General features: G+C 33.4%; 2 protein-coding genes, 1 long non-coding RNA gene and 1 pseudogene across 50 annotated transcripts; 2 read left to right on the top strand and 2 right to left on the bottom strand.

Moving 5' to 3' along the window:
• Positions 1-402: 402 nt before the first annotated feature.
• LOC106798727 (uncharacterized) lies at positions 403-2,612 on the top strand. 3 transcript variants are annotated; one of them, XR_005891398.1, is made up of 4 exons: positions 514-943; positions 1,038-1,130; positions 1,780-1,863; positions 2,052-2,592. It is a non-coding gene; the product is annotated as an uncharacterized lncRNA (long non-coding RNA). The 3 variants fall into 3 exon arrangements; XR_003267030.2 differs by having other exon boundaries at positions 403-1,130; positions 1,780-1,826; positions 2,052-2,612; XR_005891397.1 differs by having other exon boundaries at positions 403-1,130.
• A 9,931-nt stretch (positions 2,613-12,543) lies between these two features.
• On the top strand, positions 12,544-15,511 carry LOC100782987 (uncharacterized; annotated as a pseudogene).
• A 4,056-nt stretch (positions 15,512-19,567) lies between these two features.
• LOC100796045 (cell division cycle protein 48 homolog) lies at positions 19,568-24,112 on the bottom strand. Of its 46 annotated transcripts, none has more exons than XM_041015402.1 (10): positions 23,750-24,073; positions 23,501-23,550; positions 23,272-23,318; positions 23,139-23,180; positions 22,725-23,057; positions 21,848-22,563; positions 20,571-20,785; positions 20,243-20,464; positions 20,058-20,129; positions 19,568-19,978 (listed from the first exon to the last, which is right to left on the bottom strand). In XM_041015402.1, the coding sequence occupies exons 7-10, from the start codon at positions 20,673-20,675 to the stop codon at positions 19,793-19,795; spliced, it is 585 nt and encodes a 194-aa protein (XP_040871336.1). In that variant the 5' UTR covers positions 20,676-20,785; positions 21,848-22,563; positions 22,725-23,057; positions 23,139-23,180; positions 23,272-23,318; positions 23,501-23,550; positions 23,750-24,073; the 3' UTR covers positions 19,568-19,792. The 46 variants fall into 46 exon arrangements, with proteins under 46 accessions (XP_040871336.1, XP_040871309.1, XP_040871328.1 ...); XM_041015375.1 differs by having other exon boundaries at positions 19,568-19,890; positions 23,139-23,210; positions 23,282-23,318; XM_041015394.1 differs by having other exon boundaries at positions 23,139-23,210; positions 23,818-24,073.
• LOC106798825 (1-aminocyclopropane-1-carboxylate oxidase homolog) lies at positions 21,934-22,392 on the bottom strand. Its single transcript, XM_014776001.1, has one exon. The coding sequence runs from the start codon at positions 22,390-22,392 to the stop codon at positions 21,934-21,936; it is 459 nt and encodes a 152-aa protein (XP_014631487.1).
• Positions 24,113-25,590: the final 1,478 nt, after the last annotated feature.

Raw genomic sequence — 25,590 nt, 5'->3', positions numbered from 1 at the left:
ATTATCAAAATAGATAAATCTTCCTCATTTTGTGATGGCTAAAAAAAATCATTTGTGACGACTTATAACCTAATAATTTGTTTCTGAAAAAAAAAATTGGAAAAATGAAATTGTGTTTTGAAAGACGATTTATCCATTTTGATAATTTTTTCAAAATCTATCTATCTATTTTGGTAATAAATTCAAAAAATTACACTATTTTAGTGTAAAAGCCAAATTTTGCCGTCCACATATTATTTTTACTCATTTTACCTCCATATTCTATATTCATTTGATGCTTTTAAATTAAAATATGTTTTTTATTTCTGTAAAATTACTAATGTATAGATTTCGTCCCCCTAATAATTTTCATCTATTTTAAGTCCTCACAAAATTAAAACGTCTACTTTTTGGTTAGGAGTTAAACTCAATTGGTCCCATATCTATGTTTCATTCTCTTATTGGTCCAATTGTTGATTATTCTTTTCTTACTATTTATGGGGTTTAAAACCTCCCATAAGGAATGCTGCCCCCAAGAGTAACCTTTGCCCAGGAAATTTATTCTTTTGCCAATATAGCTAAGGGCCACACACCAAGAAAGATCGAAAATCCTCTCTGTCATAATATAAAATCTACACTTGACCAACTAAATCCACCACCGCAGCGGCACCGACACCACCAATGTTGGCCTCGTGTTCTTCAATGGAAAACTCCTCGTCATGTTAAAGGACAACCTTCCCTACGAGCTTTGAATCACCGCCTTCGGCGACCTCGAAACAATTAGTCATTACAGCTTCCACGACCAACTCAATTCCTCCATGTTCGCACATCTGAAGGTTGATTTAGGCTGAGCTATGATGTCACGAGCAAGTTCCTGAGGTACTTCCGTTCCTCGTCGTCGGACGTCGAAATACCCCTCAGCGCTCCGACAATGACGCACGACTTCACAATCACAGGGAATTTTGTAATGATCCCTGACCATGGATGTGAACTTTTTCTAATGTCATTTTAGTTTGCGATTTTTACGATTTCTTTTTTGGGTTGCTTGGATCATTCAGGTTTACTTTTGGACTTCGGATGTATGGCTTTGGTTCCAAGAAGACTCTTATTGAAGATTTTTTGCTTGTGAAGATGTTGAAAGTTTTTTGAGGGTATTTGCAAATTTGCAGCGGTTTTTATAATTTGTGGGGGTGGGCCACCTAAAAAAATAATATATTTTAATTTTACAATAAGAAAACTTTTTTTTAAGAATAAATTGTTAATTTTATAAGGATGAAAAATATATTTTAATTATATTTTTATTTATTAATAGAGAAAAGTTGGGATGTCAAACTATATTCAATATATAAAATATATAAATATAATAAGTGATATAATATGATAAAAGAAAAGAGACAGATAAATAATAAATATTAATAAAGTTTATATATATATATATATATATATATATATATATATATATATCAATATTTTTTACAATAAATTAAATGGTTCATTTTCAAAAAGCAATTTGTTTCATGTATAGAAGAAAACCAAATAAGAAAATAAAAATAATTTATATATTTTAATTTTTAAAACACATAAATTTATTTTAATTTATTAAAATTAATTTTTTAGGTTATTAGCTGATCTATGCTAGAGAAAAGTCGGTTCATCATCTTAAGTAAATCAAGTCTAATTCCAATTACACCAATGATGTGTTGATTTATAAAAGTTAATTTATGTTTATCATATTTTTTTTATAAATACTTATTATTAATAATTCAAACTAACCCATAATAAAATACATTTTTTTTGTAGTTACATACTTACATTGGATCCTACCTCTATGGGTTTGCATCAGACAGGTTCGGTCGGTTTCAAACCAAAAAATGCTTATCCAATGTAAATTGACCATCAATTTTTCTGGACCGAGCTTGACTGTGTATTTATTTGGTTTGGTTGTGTTGTAGATTGATAACGACAAAATTTAAGTTTATTCAATAGTTAAAAAGTGATTAGAATGAATTGATTTCCTCTAAATTACTGTTGGTTTTAATAGAATAATGAAAATTTTAATTCTTGACTAGCAGGATTCAAAAGAAGAAAAATTGAAAGAAAATTGATGCAAAAACATGATGAAAAAGACTTAGCGTGAAGAAGGCATCTCGCTTAGTGCACAAGACAGTCCCAACATGACACCTTGCTCAACGACCATCCCAAGCTTAGCACAAAGAAGGCCCACGAAGAAGCCCAAAGGTGTGCTTAGCACAAATTCACGCTAAGCGCATAATCACCGCCATACTTGTTAAGCCCAAAAGGTCCGCTTAGCACGAGGTCGCATGGATTTTAAGCTACCTTAGACCTATAAGGAGTAGGAAGAAAAGGAGAAAGACACACCGAGACTTAGAGCTCTCTAATGAATATATCCAAAGCCTGAGTATCTCAGATATGGGAAACCCTCTTTCTATATCCATTATCCCTTTCTCCTCCTCTATCCATTCCTCTTCTTCTTCTATCCCCATCAACCCCTAACCTAAAATGTAAAACCTCTCGTGACTATGAGAGGCTAAACTCCTATTGTTGGGAGCTTAGCAGCTAAACTCTTGTAATGTAACTCTTCCCTACTATCTATTTAATGCAATTCTGGTTTTTATTGTTCTTTTTTGGTACTTTATTGTTGCTGATTATGGTCTGATCACCCATACTAATGCATTGTTTAGGAAGTAATGCATTGGAAAATGGTCATTTTCTAAAGAACTAGGAAAAAGCATCCAAATGAAATCATGTCTAGGAATAGAGTAATGTTTGTTTAGCCTAGTTCATGCATCTTTATTCTTAATGTGATTTAATATTTTATCTTTGCAAAGGAATTTGAGAGAGAAAATAGATAAATTAGGCTTTTCATGCGGGGAACCAATGGTAGAGTATCAAAGTAGATGTGGGTAAAATTGGGATAATATTAGATAGAGAAAAATTATTAACACTACATCCCAAGTAGTTTTGGCATGCTAGGCACCAACACATTTGCATTTTGAATTCATCCTTCGCATTTAACTCATTGTTTATTTTTTTTGTCTTTTTGTCTATTACTTTCCCCTTTAATTTCACACTTATAATTCTTTATCTCTTCTACTCTATCAATTGCTTGAAAATTGAGTTTGCACCAATCTAAGTACAAATAAAGTCCCTGTGGACTCGATATTTGGACTTCCATTTTACTTTACTACTTGTGAAAAATTGATAGCTTGCCAATGAGTTAGCATGGATGTAATGGGTCATGGGCTATTTGATTCGATGTATACGAGTTGATGGCACCAAAAGCAACAACAAGCCATACCATTGATGTCTGCCATGAGCAAACCTTTGGAGCTTCGTCAATAGTTGAAGCTAGACATGCATATCGTTGTGCCAATCTCTACCCAAAGACGAAGCAAATAGTTTCAACTATGGAAGAGAAAGTGATAGTGTGAGTTGTTTCCTTGTTGGAGATTTGTGTTTAAAGGTGGAGAGATGGTGATTGTTGCAAGGCACTAAGAGATGAAGATTATGAAAGGATGAGATAAAAGGAAGGTAAGGGAAAAGACCCATCATATGATGCTAGAAGATGGAGGACAAGGGACGCGTGAAGAAGCTCAAGGAAAGAGTAGAAAGGACCTGGGCAAATGAACTTATAGTGGAGAACGGAAAGAAATTAAATGCACTTCATACTTGCTCAATGACACAAGGCTCTATATGCATGACAAAAGTCTGAAAGGCTGGCTCAACTTTGTAAAATGTGAAGACCCAAGACAACTATTTTCATAATATACGGTTGGGATTATTTTTTTAGTCTGAAAGCGATTAAATCAATGGTTGATCAAGTATGTCTTTTATATTCTTACTTATCTCAGTTGGGTGCAGGTTCCAACAATTCCTTTTTTTTTTAGACCCGTACTCGACAGATAAACCCATATTTAATTGACTTTTTCACTTTATCAGACTTAATGTTCAAAACCGACCACCTCGAAGCCTTCTTTTTTAATCAATTTGTGTGGGTCACAGGTTGATGCTCACCCCTACCTACCTCAACAGCCTTACCAATTGTCCAACATGGACTTAACAACTAGCATGTATGTTGTTGGATTATTAAACACGCCATTGTGTTGCTCTTTGCGACAAGGACTTAAGCAATTCAAAAGCTAAGGTTTCACATTTCTATTGATAGAGCACCTCAAGGTAACACTGCTTCAATAATAGTTCATCAAAGCTTTTAAAATTGGTTCATTTGTATATACCACTCATTTTTTAGTCTTCTAAATATAAGCATTTCATAATAAGTACATATTTTTTCTAACTTAACATTGATATTGGGTTCTTGTAGGGATTTTGATAAGACTACTAAAAAAATAGTTTTTTACGACTCACCTTCTAATACAGTTCTCAAAAATTGTCTTAGAATGTAAGGCATTGACAATTTTGTAAATATAAAAATTTTCAACTAAGACTGTTTTTACAATACCGTATTAGATGTAAGTGTAAGTGTCTCAGCTTTTCACTTTCCCTCTCACTCTCATGTTATCATTCTATTCGTTGCTATGTTTAAAAACCCTAACCAAAACCTCTTAGCATTCTACGCAAACTCTATCTTTCTGCTGTTGAACTTCTAGGCAAACTCTATCTTGTCAGTCTCCCTCCCTGCCTTCTCCGCATTCATTCATTCTTTCTTCATTTCAAATTTAGAATAACATGTCTTCGTCTTCAGGCTTGATTCTCTGAGGGCACGAGGCCCAACCCATGGGTGACACCCATTATTTATATTTTCATGTCAGTTTTCCTCTCAAGTTCAAGTTAGAATCTTTTCTTCCTTTCTTATCTTTTCTTTTCGGGGAACCTAACTTTGTTTATATTTTTTTTTTCGCAAAGACAAAAGATGACGGCTCGTGGTTTGGTCGGGTCACCTCAATCTATACTGAGTGGAATCAAAAGTTAGTCGGGTCAGAGCAACGACTTCAGCGATAAAAGCTTGAACAAGTGATTTTTTTATTCTCTCTTCATTTTTTGCTTAAAATACACTACTTTGGGAATTAATTCCCAAAGTACACCACTTTCAGCAACTTCACAGAAGTCGGGTTCTGCCCCGACTTCCCTTCTTCCTTTTTTTTTTATAAAAAAGTTTATATATTATTAAAATTAAATATTATATTATATAAAATTATTTTTAATTAATCTGAAAATTATTTATTTATTAAATTAATTTATGTAATATTATTTTATAATTTTTTGTAAAGAGAAATATACATATAAAGAAAAATATAAAAATTGGATAAAATTAGAGTATAATTTTTTATTTATGTTATATGTAATTGTGTAGTTAAATTTATGTTTTGTTAATTTTTGTATGTTCTTGTAATTAAAAAATAATAAAATTAGTTAGTAGTATTAAAATATAGTAAAAGAAAAACACCGCAAAAAAATATATGGCAAATCTGTCATAGACAAAATACTCAAATTACAGTAACTGAAATGATACTCGACAATAATGAAACATATTAAAAATTACACTTACAATGCAAACATAACAAAACTAATGAGGATCTGAAATATGGTGTGTAGAATACATGTCTTCTTCTATTTAGATTACTGGTTTGCTAAAAATAGCCAAAATTTCTATTGTGTAGAATCGTTTCCAATAGTTAGATTGTGCTAACACCTTTAGCACGTCTTCATCATTTTTCAATTCTGTTATGTCATATTCAATCAAATTTTCGGAATACTTAGAATGACCTGGTTGTCGAAAAAACAATCGTCTAATCAATTGTGATATGTGAATTCCATTAGGGGGAACCCCTGTAGGTGCAACTTGCTTGATTAAATCCTTGAGTTTCTCCATGCCACATCCCGAAGGAATGCCAAATCTTATTGGATTAGTTCTAGTAAAGGAGTAATCCAAAAACTCAGCTTGACAAGGTATGTTCCACTTCCCGTTGTAATACATAATTGCATCATGAGTAGGAGTGATGGTTGATTGAAGCAGGCTGAGTTAGCATCCGGTGTTCTAATAATGGTACATAATAATTCTATAGGGCCAACACACGAGTATTGGTCATTGCACATTAACATTGTGTAAACATTATCATCATTTTTCAATTGTAAAGATTGAAAAAAAATATTGTTGACCTGCATCTATGAACGACTGTCGGTAGTAGATTTCATCCAGTAATTGATCGTTGGTTAGTTGAAGGGTGTTGTGCATTCTATGCTTGAGTGTATCAAAAGAACAGTTGTTAGGAACTCGCATTGTTAGGAACTGGTGCACAAAATAATTGTTTTTGGATTCTCTGACGTTCAAACTATAGAAAAAATGAGTCACAAACATCATTAATGTCTTCGACATAATTTTAAAGAAATGCAGAACATGGGTACTTAAGCATAGTTGCAAGGGTCCAAATCATAGTTTTTTTATTTTGTACTTGTATTTTGAGGTGTTAGTCGATGGAACTGGTGCACGAAATAATTCTTTTTGGATTCTCTGACGTTCAAACTATAGAAAAAATGAGTCACAAACATCATTAATGTGTTCGACATAATTTTAAAGAAATGCAGAACATGGGTACTTAAGCATAGTTGCAAGGATCCAAATCATAGTTTTTTTTATTTTGTACTTGTATTTTGAGGTGTTAGTCGATGGAACTGGTGCACGAAATAATTTGTTTTGGATTCTTTGACGTTCAAACTATAGAAAAAATGAGTCACAAACATCATTAATGCGTTCAACATAATTTTAAAGAAATACAGAACATGGGTACTTAACCATAGTTGCAAGGGTCCAAATCATATTTGATGATGCCGTTACAGGGGTACTTAAACATATTTGATCCCATTATCACAACATTTTATACTTCAATGACCAAGACGATGACCAGTCCCACAAGGTGGTGGACGCCGATTACGTCGCGGATTTCTTCTTTTCAGTATGACTGGTTCTTCCACGTCATGATCATGTTGTTGTTCTATGTTAGTATTTTCAATGTTGGTTGTTGCAGCTGAAGAACTTTGACCTTGTTCTCCAAACGAATGCGGTGCATCGAACTGTTGTAAAGTAGCTAAATATGATGCCGCTGAATTTGGTGTATTGAAATCGATGCCAAATAAATCGGTCATCCATTCATGGGTGGTTGCAGTGACTGACTCGCTAGTGTGGCCAAAAGTTTGATGAACAGGTGAAGGAGTAGAATACATTGACTGAGGTTTATCATCCATGAGAATAGGAAGTGATTAACTCATTAATCGTAGTACGTGAACGATGAACATGTTGATGATGCAATAGAGGTTTATCATCCATGAGAATGATGTCAAATGGTAAACCGAATACAAATGATATAAAATTTGAAGTTGGTTGATGCAAATGTGGTATTGACATGCACCTCTCATCTATTTATCATTTACACTATGTTCGGTTTTGCAAGCACAAATACACTTAAGATAACTGTAATGCCTCGAGATTCCAAAGCACATTTATAATTTGTCCCGTTCTAAGGCCTCGAGATTCTAAAGCACGTTAACATGACTATGGTACTGTGGTGCATCGAGATTCTAATTCACGTGAATCACTAAAATTTCGTGCACATTGTTCACCCGCATGCGTACGTTAAGGTAATTGTAAATGTCTCGAGAATCCAAAGCACATTTATAAATTGTCTCGTTGCAAGGCCTCGAGATTCCAAAGCACATTAACATCAACTGTGGTACTGTCACGCATCGAGATTCTAATGCACGTGAACCAATGACATTTTCATGCACACTATTCACCCACATGCGTACGATAACCGCATTAGCTTTGTTCTCAACATTTCGCATGGCCTCAACATTATACTTAATGTAATTGTAATACCTCGAGATTCCAAACCACATTTATATTTTGTCTCGTTGTAAGGCCTCGAGATTCCAAAGCACGTTAACATGACTATGGTACTGTGGTGCATCGAGATTCTAATTCATGTGAATCACTAAAATTTCGTGCACATTGTTCACCCGCATGCGTACGTTAAGGTAATTGTAAATGTCTCGAGAATCCAAAGCACATTTATAAATTGTCTCGTTGCAAGGCCTCGAGATTCCAAAGCACATTAACATCAACTGTGGTACTGTCACGCATCGAGATTCTAATGCACGTGAACCATGGACCCGTGATTGATTGCATATATAAACCTACCATGTCACCTAATACTTTGCACTGTTGTGTCTAATCAAATTGTGGGAGAAAACAGAGAGGGCTAGCAATGAGGTCAGAGTCTATTTGTGTGTACGTTTATATCAATGGTGAAATCATTCAAAGTTCAAGTGCAAATGCAATTTTCAGAGGTGACAACACAAAGTCGTTACTCTTGAATCCAACAATGACGCTGCCAAATATAATCACTGCAATACAGTCATCAATTACAGATAATGGTGTTACGCCTATAATTAATACCCTTTGGTATCGTTGTCCTGTATATCAATTAAATGGTGAAGTTCAATATAGGGCAATTCAAATTATTGACGAAGAAGGTGTCTCATGCATGTTTCATACATTTGTCAATATGAGAAGTGTAATATGTATGGAACTTAAAGTTGATGTTCATAATTCATTATCATCTACTCAAGTTAATGACCTAAGTTGAGCCGACACGGAGCAGAAGCTGGAGAATACCATGAAATTAGAATGAATAATTTAACATATTTTGTTGTTGTATTGCATTGAAGTTTTTCTCCGTCTTTATTATCTAGTTGTAGTTGTTGCATGCTTTGAAGTTGTTATTTTTAATTTACTTCAGTAATAATAGTCTACATATGCATCATTTTAGAGATGCGGAGCAATGTCAGACCTAACCCTCACATGCACTGACACTCCATTAAAGTGTGGTGTTGCACACTGTTCACTCACATGCGTATGTTTATCCCATTAACATGTTTCTGAACAATCCATGTGACCTTGGCATGCGATACGGAACACTGCGGTCAACAATCATGATTAAATGAACAATCTCCCACCTAACCTTCCAATCTAACTCTCCCATCTAACCTTCCAATCTAACACTCCCACCTAACCCTCCCATCTAACCCTCGTAACTAACTCTCCCAACCTAACCTTCCAATCTAACTCTCCTACCTAACATTCCAATCTAACTCTGGTACTAAACTTTCTCAGCCTATATATAATATCACCATTTGACAACAACATATCACACACAACAATTTTCTCACAAAACAAAACTCGATTTGTAACTCTCACACCATTTCCACTCATATCCCATAAGCACCACCATGGCTCCACCTAAAGAAATTCTGACCCTCATTTACCACAGTAGTCACATTGTAGACGATCCAGTTCAAGGATCGACATACCAATGTACGACCCCAATATTTTTTTACGCCAGTCGTTCTATTACGTTTACATAATTCATTCGAAAAATTAACAATCGTCTTCCTACTCGAGCAACTGAACAAGTTGCTCAATTGTTATTTCGTGTCCCTATTTCAATTCATCTCGGTTAGACACGTTTTATTTCAGCTCAACTATTCGACAATGATGATCTTAGAGGCGCGATGGAAACAATTATCCAGAATCCACAATTGAATTCTGCCGAATTCTATGTTGTTACTGAGCTTATTCCTCAACCACAACCATCGTCTCCACAACCCTCATGTCCACAACTACAACTACCGCCTCCACAACAGTTACCGTACAACAACATAGACCTCAATAATCCAGTATCTTCATACAACAACCTTGAATCACAAGACCCCTTTGACATTTATACTTCATACACACAAATATTATCCGAGAATGATTCCTTTTTTCATGGCCAACAAACCTCCTTTGACCAACAAAATCATCCTTCATCCCCCTTTACGCCACCTTCACAGCTACCACAAACGCAAACATCAAACCGAGATGAACATCCCATTGCTAACGAAGATCCCATAATACGATTTCATCATGAAAACATGAATGATTTTACTGAGGATGAGGATCAACAGTTCTTTGATCACATCAATCAGCAAAGCGATGACCAAAGTGATGACCAAAACGATGACGAGGGTGTTGGTAGACCAACGACACCTCTGTCACCTCCGTTGCAATATCAACAACCTAGCTGTCCAGTAGACTTGAACTTTGACCACCTACCACACTATATTGATCGACCCCATTTTGTTCATCAGCAACACAATGTACAACCACCAGTCGGTGTACTCGAGGTTGGCATGACCTTCGATGACAAAGCACAATGTATTCGGGCTATCAAAGAATACAACATCAGAAATCATTTTGATTGCAAAACAATTTACTCTGACCAAAGAAGGCTACACTTCGTCTGCAAGTTACATGAAAATGGTTGTACATGGAGCTTGGGCACATGCAATTCAAAGAGGCATAACAAATGGATTATCAAGAGTATCAGAGGTCATCACACTTGTCTCGTGCCGATGCTCAGACAAGATCATCGCCAACTCGACAAACACGTCATACCGCAGATCATCCAACCAATTGTCAAAACAAACCCAACTGTCTCCATCAAGACATTGATTGCAGAGATCAAAACGTTCATGAATTATACCTCATCCTACAAGAAGACATGGTTAGCAAAGCAAAATGCATTGGAGATGATTCATGGAAACTGGGAAGAATCATATGCCAAACTGCCAAAAATTTTCGGAGCTTTGCAATCTTGTGTTCCCGGGACTGTGGTCGCTGCTCAAACAGAATCCTTGTATGAGGGGGGAGAAATAGTACCGGACAAAAGATTGTTTAAACGTGTCTTTTGGTCATTTGGTCCATGCATTAATGGTTTTGCATATTGCAAACCCATTGTACAAGTAGATGGTACATGGCTTTACGGAAAGTATACTGGCACACTGTTGACAGCTACCGCACAAGATGGAGCTAACCATATCTTCCCGATTGCCTATGCCATTGTAGAAGGGGAGACAACTTCAGCTTGGGGGGTTTTTTCTAAAGAATTTGAGAAGACATGTTACTCCGCAAATTAACATTTCTCTTATTTCAGACCGACACCCCTCAATTATAAGTGCCTACAACAACCCAAGTAACTTATGGGTCCAGGACACATCCCATTTCTTTTGCCTGCGCCACATTGCACAAAACTTTCTTCGTGGTAACTCAAACTACAAACATTTAAAGAAACCACTTATGTTGGCTGGTGAGAATCTATTTTATTTATTCGTTATAATTTTCTTTCAATCAAATTTTATAACATAATACATTGATTAAATATTTACAGGGTACGCATACACACGGAGAAGATGCACTGGCGACATCTTGGGGATATTCGTGCGAATAAGCCAAGTGCAGCTGAATGACTTGATCAATTATCCAAACAAAAATGAGTACAATGCTTTGATGAGGGGAAACATTGGGGACATATGACTACCAATTTGTCAGAGTCTGTTAATTACATGTTCAAAAACACAAGACATTTGCCGGTGTCATCATTGGTTGAGGAGACCTATTTCAAGACCGCACAACTCTTTGCTAATAGAGGTCGACAAACTCAGGCAATGATCAACTCCGGCTCACAGTATTCTGAAGTCGTCTTCGATGCAATCAATAGTGATCAACAAGAATCTAATACACACATTGTAAATGAATTCGACAGACACAATCACACTTTTATTATAATAGAGACTCAATCCCCACTTGAAACACCCAGACCACCTGGAAGGTTTAGAGTAATGTTACAATCCCAAAAGTGTGATTGTGGTGAATTTCAGGCTAAACATTTACCGTGTTCTCACGTCATGACTGCCTGTAAATCTGTCAATGTTGATCCTATGACCTATGTGCCGATGATATTCACTTTACAACACATTTTGCACATCTACGACAACTCCTTTGGTTTATTGCCACACAAATCAATGTGGCAAGAATATGAAGGAGATCAGTGGGGTCCTGATCCAAGGAGAAAGAGGACTGCAAAGGGTCGTCCCGTTTCAACTCGCATTCCTACTGAGATGGACGAAGACGAAAATGAAAGAGCAAGTAGAAAAAAATGTGGACTTTGCCGGCAACATGGTCATAACAGAAATAATTGTCCTAATGTATCCTCATCTTAGTTTTTCCTTAGACAAATGTCATTGTTTAAATATTTTATTGATGACATAGTATAATGTTCTTATATAAATAAATTGTTAAAAGCTTTAGTTTTATCATTTTTAATTAAATCTAATAACATAAACAAACTAATTATATTTAATAAAATAGTTAAATTAAAAATTTAAAAATTCAGATTATTATACAAAATAAATATTTACTAAAATAAATGTATTATTATACAAAATTCAGATTTTAAAATATATATTAACCCAAAAAATATCTTAAATAATTTAAATAATATAACAAAAATACTTAAATTTAATAATATCATTTTTTTAATAACAAAATTAAATTATAAAATAATATTACATAAATTAATTTAATAAATAAATAAATTTCTAATTAATTAAAAATATTTTATATAATATAATATTTAATTTTAATAAAATATAAACTTTTTTATAAAAAAAAAGGAAGAAGGGAAGTCGGGGTAAAGAATCCGACTTCCGTGAAATTACTGAAAGTGGTAATGCCCAAAGTAGTGTATTTTAAGCAAAAAATGGAGAAAGAATGTGTACAATGATAAAAAAAACCTCGACAAGTCTTCTCGCATTCTGTTGCCAACGACAATGTCGTTTAAGGCAACAAACGACACGTGGGATGTTCTATATGAAGTTGCAGGGCAAGTTGTGAGGTTGAAGATGAAAGATTTAGTCTTTTTGAAGTTTGATTTCCAGAATAGTGGAGTGCTGGGTGGTTTTCCTCCACCTGTTGCGGCGAAGAATGCATTTTTTCCAAACCAGGGTGTTTCTCAGGTGAGTTACTTACAAAAGTGAAAACCACGTTCAACGTGTTTGAAAAAATGCGTGAGAACTTGCATGTTAAAATGGGGTGTTGATTTTGGTTTGTATAGGTTATCTTTTTTCTACTTTTCCTCACTCAAGATTCAGGTCCATTTTCCTCACTCAAGATCTACTTTTTCTGTTCTTTGTTTTTCTTCATTTTTATGTATTTTTTTACTAACACCATGCTATGATTTAATAGACAAGGCCTAGTTTCCATGCTAAAGGGATTTTTGAAGAGAACAAGTTATTTGAAAAGCCAAAAGCAAAAACACATACCCCAATCACTCAGTTGTGGCATGCGAATGGTAGATGCCCTAAGGACACAATCCCTATGCCTAGGCCAAGGAAGAGGATGTTCTAAGAGCAAGTTCAGTCAAAAGGTATGGTAGGAAGAAGCACAGAACAATCCCTAAGCCTAGGTCAATTGAGCCTGATTTAATTAACCAAAGTGGTCATCAGGTAAGAACTGTTTTGACTTTTGGGTGTCTTGTAATGTTATCAGGTTTTCTTGTTTCCTCTTTTAATTGGTAACCTTGGTCTAATTTCCTGATGGTGTTTTTGTGGGGGGTCGTTAATCAGCATGCAATAGCATATGTTGAAGGAGACAAGTATTATGGAGCAAAAACCATTATATCACTTTGGGAACCCAAGATTCAGCAACCTAATGAGTTCAACTTGTCTCAGCTTTGGATATTAGGAGGCTCATTTGATCAAGATCTTAACAGCATTGTAGCTGGCAGGCAGGTACTAAGAAATAAGAATCACTATTCATTTATACCAAGTGTGCAATCTAAGTACCTGCCCTGACTCTGAATTATAATTGTGCATTGTAATGATCGTTGTGCATGATAACATGTTAGCCTAGATTTATATGGTGGTAACAACACACGGCTATTCACCTACTGGAAGCTTTGATGTTATTTTTTTATGCATGGCTTTGATTTTGTGTTTTAATGTTTGTGTTAGTCCAATTTATTATTATTATTTTCTTTTATCAAACTCATTTCATGATATTTTGCAGAGTGATGCATATCAAGCTACTAGCTGCTACAATTTTCTTTGCTCTTGATTTATTCAAGTCAATAGTGAAATAGCAATGGGTGCAACCATTTCCCCAGTTTTTGCATACCGAAACTCCCAGTTTGATATCAATATACTTATCTGGAAGGTAAGATCCCAGGAATCTTCTTAGTTATTAATCTGCAAATGGAAACCACCCTTTAAGCATCTTGGGTCTCATCTCATTATTCTTCCGACTAGGTGTTTGGCATATGGACCATTGTAATGTTCCAAGTGTTTGGATTCTTCGAAACCTCTGATCTTTCAAGCATTTGTATGAAACATGACACGTCGAGATCCAAGTCTATGTTTGCTAATTCATAGCTAATATGGGAATCTGGAGTTTTTACCGTGTTCACTTATTAATTGGCCAGTAAAAGCTTTGATTAAATGTAGTATATTTTTTCTATTATAAAAGGAACGGAAATAAACATAGCCCATTTGAACTAAATTCCATAAATGTTGATGGTGCTTATTTCATACCGAAATCCTAATTTTTAGATCATAACGAAAGTTATTTATCTGCTTATAATTTATAAGTTTTTAGGAAACATATTCTTAGTGCATGTTATTTGATGTCCTTGCCTATTTTTTTAAAAACAAAACAAATTCCTAAAATCGGGTTTAATTATGCCAGTATGTTTCTAAGTCACTAGGACTTTCATTTTACATGAGTTTTTGAAGTGCCATAATAGGTTTTAAGTGAAGGCATTGTGTGAGTGACACATGCTGATTGCTTTGGTAAGTTTGGTTTTCTACATATTCCTCACTTAACTAAAAAAATTTCTCTGTCCATTATGCAATGTGGAAACGTAAATTGACTGATGATATTCTTTACCTAGATCTCATGCATCCCCTGGAATGGCTTTTTGGAATTTGAAGGTATTCTTTTCCTTGTAGACACCTGTTAGATTTCATCTTAAAACCAATTGGCATTAAGTAAAGTTGTCCAACAGGTATATAAGCTGCACTCCAAGGATTGAGGCAGCCGATGTGGGACTTGGGTATTTTCCCAATACACCCCTTTCACGCCCAGCACTTATTGGGCTTGGTGCGTGAACCACAAATGGTGGGTGCTTGTTGCAGCGGAGGCGAATGCGAGGTCCCAGGGTTAGAGTCTGCTCTGATACCATGTTAGATTTCATCTTAAAACCAATTGGCATTAAGTAAAGTTGCCCAACAGGTATATAAGCTACACTCCAAGGATTGAGGCAGCCGATGTGGGACTTGGGTATTTTCCCAATAACACCCTCAAGACTAAAATTGCAATGTAGACAATTCTATGAAGTTGCACCATCACAATTCTCATAGAGGTACTTGTTAGAAGAAATGATAATCGGTAAAAGTTTGATGCCTCAAAGATCTGTGCTGGCAAATTAGCATCTATTAGGAAGTTCATAAAATCAAAGACGCTTAAAAATTGGCTTTTATGCCCTTGATGCACTTACATCATGCTTTTTGTGATTACTTATGAACTTGTTTGCTCACTATTTCTTGGCATGCAGTTTGCTCATAGGAAGTGTATCCAAAGATGGTGCAATAAGAAAAGAAATACAATATGTGAAATTTGTAATCAAGTTGGGGCTTTTTCAATTCATTCATGATTTTTTTTTCTTCATGAGCTGCCTAAATATAAAATTAGAAATGATGAGTTATATTTCACTCTTTTAAGGCTTTTTTACCGAATTATTCTCATCCACGGGTCAGAAGCAATGAAATAATGGCAATTGATATAAGGTAGTAATTTTAAACCAGTCCAATTAACTAATTTTTTTATGGCTTATTAATTTCCATCTTCTGAAAGGTTTTGCTTAATGCCCTGTGAGTTGTCAGCTGGAATTTTCTATTTAAGCCTTTGGCTGCTTATTCTTCATTCTTGTGTCTCATATATGATGCCTGGGAAAATGATCCTTTACATCATGACAAATCAAGATGCCCAAAAATTTACTACGTTGCAGAGTAATCGATCCCATTACACACATATGAGGGTACATTAGTTAGTTCAGTATTTTTTTCTTCCCCCCAATTTGATACCATTTGTCACTTTTCTATGTTATACTCTGACATTAACAATGCCTTGTGTGTTTAGTTCATTAGCACTTTATCCTTGTGGTCGTTAACATTATCGTTTAGCTCTAAAAAAAGCAGAACTCAACAATAAAACTACTTAAAAAATATATATTTTTTTATCATAATTGATCAAAATAATTATATATCAAGGTCTTAATTATATATCTTTTCTGATTGCATGATTGATGAGACTTTGGAAAATGTATCAGGTAGTCACAAAGTAATTAATTAAAAAGTAAGAGTCTAGTGTCGTTCTACATGATCAAAGGTGATTCACAAGATTTCAAACACAATCTTATTTTTGAAAGGCAAAACAAAAAACCATTTTATTGAAAAAGAGAAGAATACCAGTTTTGACGTATGTTAAAACCAGTCCAAATAATTACAGATTACAGAAGAAATCCAGAAAATCCAACCAATAATGCTCCTTATTACAGATTTCGTATCTCCCAGCAAAAAAAACATAATTAAAAATACCATCCCAAACCAAATTGCTAGTCCCACCCACGTATTGACCAATCTTATGAGTATATATAATATCCCAACGTGCAGAGGCCAATATAAAAAAACACACAAATTCACAGAAAATTTACATTGGCACCACCCCTTGAGTACAAGTCGCCCCCATTTCCTTATCCATCTTCAACTCCGACAATAATCCCTAAAATTGCAGAAAATGATTCGTTGGCTCTTTTTAGTCATCTTTTTATTTCCTAAAATTACAAAGAAAGTAAAAATAATAGATAATAATCATAATTAAAGTTTAGAAAATTAAAAAAAAAAATCTTCCACTCTAAAAATTGTAAAATTCATTTATTTGAAGGCAAAATTAATGAGTTAAATTTTATAACAATTGACTCAAAATCTCCTAAAAATGATAGGAAAAATTGAAAATTAAATAATCCAAGGGATTATTAATAACTATATTTCCTTATCACATGACTTTCTTTATAGGTACTTTTCACAGGAGACTCTGGTTTCAAGGCACTAATACTAAATAGGAGACTCTGGTTTCAAGGCACTAATACTAAATAGACCACAAAAGCTAAACATCCTTTACCATGAAATGGTAAGTTCATAAAGCGAATTCTTATATTTCTTATAAAATTAAAAATTACTTTACTTTGGGATCACGGTTAAATTTACAGTTAAGGTCGTTGGAAGATCGATCAATGAAACTATATCATTGTTGAGAGATCTCAAGTGGTTTAGTTTTTAAAGGATACTAGTCAGTAACCCGTGCATACGCACAGGTCATTCGATTAATCAAACTTCAAAGGTTAATGTTCATGTGAATTTGAAACCGTGCATACGTATGGGTCACTTGATTTAGGGACTTCAAAGGTTGATGTTTATGCGAATTTAAAACCTCTGCATACGAATAGATCACTTGATTAAAAAAACTTGATATTCATGCAAAAAAATTGTTTTAGATGACAAAATTGACAAACTATATTAAGATGAATCTCATAAGGCTCAAACATAATAAACAAAATAAATGTTTAAAACTAAAAGGGTTAAAAAGTAAAAAGAAAGTGTAATTAAATTGAGAATTGAAATTTCAAATAAGTCAAATAGTTTTTTTTATAAATATATGACAACTTGTCAATTATAATATAAATTACTCCATATTTACATTTGTCAGGTCACATAACAATTGTTAATTTACACTTAAACACTTGAATTTCAAACATCTCAACAATGACCACACTATTTTCTCTAATTACTTGCAATAAGAGAGAAAAATTATCAATTTCAAATTCATGTTCATGTTCTATTAACTGCACTATCTTAACAACTTAAATTTAAAAGACAATGCAAAAGAATAGGTCTCACCACCATTCCTATGGGATTTTTCTCATTGTCATTCACTTCACCACCAAAAAAAAATTCAAGTGAAAAACGAGAGGAACGCTAATGTCTTAAAATCCCGTGAAAAAACATGAAACAAACAATAATAACTAAATAATAATGATAACACATAATAATAATAATAATAATAATAATAATAATAATAATAATAATAATAAAATAAATTAATTAATTAAATGCAAAAAGAGAAAGTAAGGAAAATTTCTACTTTTCATTGCACTACTGATGTGATTTGTCTTCCGTGTGAATCTCAACATTAAAGTTGGTAGAGTATTTTCAATTATAATAAATAAGAAATTCAGAGTATAATTTGTTTTCACTCATAAATATAAAGAGAAATAACTAAAATACACAGAAAATCAGAAATATATTATGTACATAAAAATGCAGGAAGCAATCAGCAAGATAAAAATAGAAACATTATTAATTAACTGAAAAAGAAAAAGAGGATTAAAAAATAAAACATAAAAAAGGATATATAATAAGTTGAAAAGTCAATAAGATAAAAAATAAACACACTTGCTAAAGTTAAATCAACAACACATAATAATAATAATAATAATAATAATAATAATAATAATAATAATAATAACAAAATTAATTAATTAAATACAAAAAGAGAAAGTAAGGAAAATTTCTAATTTTCATTGCACTACCGGTGTGTCTCCCGTGTGAATCTCAGCATTAAAGTTGATAGAGTATTTTCAATTACAATAAATAAGAAATTCAGAGTATAATTTGTTTTCACCCATAAATATAAAGAGAAATAACTAAAATACACAGAAAATAAAAAATATATCATGTAAATAAAAATGCAGGAAGCAATCAACAAGATAAAAATATAAACATTATTCATTAACTGAAAAAGAAAAAAGGTGACTAACCCTTTATTCGTTTTATATAAAGATTTTCAAACCCCACCAGAAAAAAGAAAAACTATTTGACATATCCTATTTTATACATCCAGTTTACCAAAACATGGGTTTTCAATTTAACTATAACTCATTAAGTATCGTAATCAAGTGACACAGACACCCTCTTGATGATTTCATTTTCATCCGAAAAAGAGAAAACTACATTACAATATGAAACTCTCTTTCACTCTCCGAGATCAAACTAACTTGATCAATACAACGTATATTGTAAAATAGCAATTATATATAATATTTTGTTTATTTCTTATTTCGCTGATCTTACTACTACACCCTCCCGGGTTGTCTTGTTATTTATTTAGTAAGTATTAGATTTTTTTTTTGCAAGATAGGAATAAAAAATGTATTTTTTGTTTTTTTTTCTTCTAAGTTATAAAAATTATAAATTTGCACATATTTAAGCACAAGATAGTTATGTTACAAACTAAATTAAAAATATTAAACATAACAAACATTTTGTTCTTTAAGAAAATATAAATTATTTTTGTTTTTTTTTTAATTAGAATTTTCATTTTTATTGTATTATATATATATAATACAATAAAAATGAAAAAAAATTAATATTAATTTATGAATAAAACTAAAAAAATTGAATAAAATAAGATAAAATCGTCCAAAATCCTTCTTTGATGGAAATGGTGGTGCACTATTCTCTTGAGATACAATGTTTTGATGAGTTTGTCTTAGCCTCCCAGGTGCACGCAACATGCGTTGATGATACTTTAGAATATTTCTAGGAAAAACCAACTTAGACATAGGAAAAACATCGTGTAACATTATCTCCTTAAATCATCTACAGATTTGGCAACAAAATCATACAATTCCTTTCAACCCAGCCTCATAATTTAATTCAACCTGGCCTGCATGGATGCGAAGTACAAAAATAGACCTGAGTAGCAATGGAATCAAGCTCATCAAAGAGGACACATGGAGCTGATTGTCTGGCCTTGTCAAAAATTTCTCGAACATTGGCTTCACTTTCACCAAACCACATAGTGAGCAATTCTGGGCCCCTCACTGATGAAATTAGCTTGACATTCATTAGCAATTGCTTTGGCCAACAAAGTTTTTCCACATCCTGGAGGACCATAGAAGAGAACCCCTTTTAATGGTGACATACCAAACTTCTCAAATTTTTCTAGGTGCTCCACAGGATATTGAACAGTCTACATACATAAATGCAAAATCCTTTCAGATTAAATTGATATAAAACTAAGTAAAAATGTTTAACCAAGAATAGCAGACCTCTTGCAGCTCACGCTTGACATTCTCAAGGCCTCCAATATCCTCCCCGCTGACCTTAGGCACCTCAACAACCTGTCAACAAAGATTGCTAATTAGGGGAAAGAACAACAAAGACAGAAAGCCTCACCAGCTAAATAATAATTTAAATTTAAAAGAATTAAAAAGAATAAAAAAAAACTACTAACAGTTTCTCGTAAAGCAAATGGATTGCTTGTTCCCAGAGCAGTATGGAAATGCTCATTTGAAACTGCCATAGAATTCAGCACTTCAGCATCAATACTCTCATCTTCCAAATCAATGACATCCATCTTCTCCCTGATGCATTGAAGAGCAGCTTCAGTGCAAAGGGCAGTAAGGTCAGCATCAACATATCCATGAGTATCTTTTGCAATTCTCTCTAGATCAACCTACAGTAGGAGAACCAGTACAGTAAGTTAGACATACCAAAAATTGATAGAGAAAAAATCACAAAAATCCACCAACAGAAATGGAAGTTAAGAATGCTGAATTTACAGCATCTGAAAGCTTCATGTTTTTGGTATGTACGCGAAGGACTTCAAGTCTTCCAACTTCATCAGGAACACCAATATCAATTTCACTATCAAATCTACCAGACATTTTCAATGCAGGGTCAATGCTATTTGGTCGATTTGTAGGCAGTGGCAGTGAAATTAACCTCAACTATATACCAAAGGATATCCACCTCATATGCCGCTTGGGGCTATAATCTACACATAAAGGCACAACTAAAAATCTATTGAGGACCACGTAGAGAAACTAAAGCCACCAATAAGTGTAAAATGCTCAGATCAAAGATAGCCCACCAATAAAAATGAGATTTTTATTATATATGTATGCAAAATTATGAAAGGAAAGGTATATTTGTTTGATAATCCTAGCTGTCAAGGAATTACTTTTTATAACCATTAGATTAAAAAAATAAGAGGTGATATAAGGAGTAACAAATTTGTCTAGATATAAAAATATAAAATCAGTGAAATAAAAAGTAACAAATTTGTTTAGATGCCTGCAAGAATATTAATAAATTTATAGATTCCTGTAATATAAATATGTCTAGATATAAAAATATAAAATCAGTGAAATATTATTAAACTATATACTGATTTGGGAGAATAAGTTTTCCTGCATTTCCTCTTAGCCCTCCAAGCTATTCCTCATAGGACTGAAGCAAAATACATAGGGACAAATAATTAAAGAAACATGTAATGAAAGTGTTAATGTTACTACAAAAGAATGCACGGGAAAAGTTGGGAATGAAGTGTCAAATTTTTTTAACAATGAAATGGGAACCATTCTTCAAAACTTTCAGTCTGAAACTCAAAATATGTTCCCAACGGGGGCTTAAGATCTTCCTTTTCAAGCATTTTGAAGCAACATGTGCAATGAAAGTGAGCCAAAAGTTTACAACTACCAAACCAAAGTCAAAACAGAATCATCTGAAGATGATTGAATGAAGGTAGTAGTTGAACAAAGGTCATATTGATTTTTCCAAATGATCAAATCCAACAAATCCAGTATATAAGTTGCATCTGAAGTATTGAAGTAGATGATGCGAGACTCTCCAACATAATAAAAAATTTCAGTTGTGGAAGATATTTTAGAAAAATAGTTACAGATATACTATGTTCCCTTAACAAAAATTTCAATGTAATGATATCATCTCACCACAAATTAGATATTGTCCCAAGAAATTAGTTATCCACCATTATTAAGTCCTAACATGTGCAAGTGCTGATAATAATTAAAGTAGTATTACTATTATCACAAACCTACAAACTGTAGGAAATTCTTCAGCTTCGGGTGGATGAGGTGCCAAGGAAAATGCAAGTGTATCCCTCCAATCAGCAGAAGGGTCTTAAAAAAGAGTATAATTGGAAAGATAAGCAACTTTTCGGCTTACTTTGCGAGTGTAGTACTCTTTCCTCGCCTTTGCATCTTGGTGGTGAAACCTGCAAGTTCCTTTGATCATCTCATCCAAAACATGAGTTGGAATTCCATGATTTATAACCTGAAAGAAGCCCCACTTCTCACATGCATATCTAACTTTTCCCACAACATGATCTCTCAAAATAGGATCATCATGGATGACTGTGAGGTCAATTATGGGGATGCTGATCTTTGAATTTGATGCACTGGTTATGCCATCATTGAGATTAGAGTTTTCACAATAGAACATAAGTGGAACTTTTGTTACACCATTTTCTACCAGTCCTTGGACACCAGTCTTTGAATCATCAAATGCCTTGATTTCACTTTTCCTGTCATAACTTGAAACCGTTCCTGCCTCCAACTTATCCGTGCTTGTGGCTGCCATATTTAGAGGCTTTCTATGCACCAAATCATAGTAATGGAAGTAAGTATGAAGTGTTCAAAACACAAGCATTGAAGAGAGAGTATATCAAACAGAGAATGAAGAATTTTTTCATTGGAGTTTTCCTAGACAGTGAATAGATTGGAGGCATGCTTGTTTGTTTCCCAGGATGCCCTGCATATAATTATAGGGAAACTAAATCATTGAAACTACTATTCAATAAAATGACTTGATAAGGATCATTTTTTGTTTTTATTTAGTTGAAGCATTTCTCACTTTTTCCTAAAAAGAAAAATTCTATAGCTCACACATAAAGCTAAAACATGGTTCCTTACCTGTCACTGGTGTATTTTAAAAACTGAGGAACATAGAACTACAAATAACTACATGATGTGTCTTGCAAATCTGAAAGGGGTTGAAACAATCGAATCCAAATGTGACAATTGAATCCAGCACAGCAGGGGCGAAAGCACAAACCTGAAACAATTGAATCTAGCGCAACAGCAACAATAACACGAAGAGAAAAAAATAAATTTGAGTGAGTTGCATGAAGAGAAAACAACCATCACTTTTTTTGACTGGTGTCTCTTCAAAAAGGAATAGAGAACAATAAATCGCTTGGCACAGGGAACCACAAGATAACCCTGAAGCAATCTTTCATTTGTGACCTGCATTCATGAAAGGGTAATGATAACGATAACTATGATGGAAAAAAATGCAGATATTATGATAAAGTGGGGAGACATCACCTTGGTTCTCCCATCATCTACATCAATATAGATAGGAGTTGTCTGAAATTGCAAACGGGCAAGATCCTCAACCTGTATTTTAAGAGAGAAATATTATTTGGAACCAAAAACAATAAGCAAGCGATACACTTACATTTCCTTACTCTTACTTTCAAGCATGGGGAAGGTGACCTTGAGTTCCTGAAATACAATCAGGACCAAATAAAATAACTTCACAGCAAAGACAATAGCATCTAAAACTCAGAGTGACCACTTTCCAGCAAACAGCAACACAATTGATTCACGACTACACATTCCTTCAAATGATCACAGGAGGTCAATGTTTTAGCTGCAAGTGGTCACGTATTCGTGAGTGCACGAACCATTCAGAACGCAAATGTCGAAACCCATTAATCCAAATTGCAAAATTCCACTGCCAAATACACACAATCCAAAACCCAAATCAAAATCAAAAACCCTAAACCAAAAACCACAACAACAAAAAATTTAGACCTATCACACACTAAAATTACCCAGAGTCCATACATACCCATGCACAAAGTTTCAAGATTCACAAAGGGGAAAAATCAAAGGGTAGTAAAAAAACAAAACCCCAGAACCAAAAAACCAACCTTTATCTCACCCCAAATGAAAAACAACAACAACACCAGAAGTAAGAGACAGAGAGAGAGAGGAATACCAAAAACGCAGCGATGCTGGGACTAAGAGGTGGCCATGAAATCAACACCACCAAAGTGAGTCAAAAACTTCTAGAAAACGTGCAAAAGAAATGCAAAGAACAATAAAAAAAATCTCAACTTCCGGTTTTTTTTTGTATTTTAGAATTCTCCAAGGTTCCCGTGTGCACTGCAAAGAGATAAATGGAAAGATAAAACAATTTTGGAGAAAAAAAGAAAAACACGTGTTGCTGCAGTGAAAAAAAGCAAAACATGTGTGCTGGAGCACTAACCCCACCAGAAAGCTTTAACCATCAAAGAATGTGACACACCCAAGAAATGAAAACTGGTTTAAGCACCAAGCACGTGGCACAAGCAAGGAGTGGGAATTGGACATCTAAAATGACCAAAAAATTAAAAATTTGGACTCTTGTCGAGTATTTTGACCAAAAAATCAAAAAATTGGACAGCTGTCAAGCTCTTAACTATGGCTATTTTAGTATTTTTCGCATACTTCAATTTTAATATATAAATATTGATATATCAATTTTCATCTGCTAGCTAGCTGCAAGGATGAGCCAGTAATTAAATATATTTTGTATTAAACAAAGAAATGATGTTAAAATAAGTAAAAAAAAATATAGTTCTTTTGTTGAAAAAGAATGACAGTGGCTTCTTTACTATTTTTCAAATGTGTCAAATAAAAAAATCTAGAATTGTATGAGAATGACCCATCAGTCAAACTTGTGATATTAAAGGTAAAAGATAAATTATCTTATTATATTGATGGGGAATGGCCATATGAAATTAAATTTGCATTTTCTTATTTAGTTAAATGTTTTATCTTTTGAGCTGATAATTTTTTTTCTTAAATGAATTTCTTTTTTATTGAATGTTTAATTATCTATTTATGCCTATATGATTGTTTGATTAATTTCCATTATCATATTGAAGTAGTAAATATCCTCTCTTTTTCGGTGTTAACTAGGGTAATGGAAAAGCTTTTTGTACCGGTGGTGATGTGGTATCAGTGGTTACGTCTTCAGTTGCAAGTACAACTTGTCCAAACCAACAAAAATTATGAGCAAAAATCCCTAACTTCCAAAAGGAAATTTTTAAATTTTCGTTTCTTCTATGAGAAATTTTGAGACTATCAGTTACATAAACAAACCAAATCACTTTGTTTTGATATTTAACTACACTGCCAACTTTTACAAGAAATCGCTTACTCTAAACCACTATAAAAAGCCTATGGTGAGTAGGGTTAATTAAGTCTCAAATCTTCTATGTGCTTATTCTATAATTGTATCCAAATATATACTCCCTTCCTATGTATCTTTTTATAATTTATAAGATCTTTTTAATTAATTCATATAAAAAATAGTTTATTTAATTAATAATATTAAATTTATTTATAATATTTTTTAAAAATTATCCTTATTTTTTAAATTAAGGATAATTTTAAATATATACTCCCTTCTCATATGTTTGCTAATAAGAGCGAAAAAGTTTATGTCATTAATTTACAATATTCATTATTTTCAGCTAAAAAAAATGTTGATAGTTAAAAGTATCTTAGGAAAACAATAATTAATGCAGAAAAATAAGAGAAAGATGGAGTAATTAGTTATTGTATATGTAACAGATTTTGAATGTGGTTTCTAAATATAAAAAATTGTTACCAATTGGAATGATGTTGTGTTGTTTCTTCTCATAAAACAGAAGTTTTTACATAATTTAGGTGATCACCTGGAGTTAGAATTCTTGGTTTTATCTTTTCATTTTTAGACTCCTTT

Source organism: Glycine max, chromosome 5, assembly GCF_000004515.6.
Source record: "Glycine max cultivar Williams 82 chromosome 5, Glycine_max_v4.0, whole genome shotgun sequence".
In the NCBI taxonomy this organism is placed as follows: Eukaryota; Viridiplantae; Streptophyta; class Magnoliopsida; order Fabales; family Fabaceae; genus Glycine; species Glycine max.
This window is presented reverse-complemented; position numbering and strand designations above follow the sequence as displayed.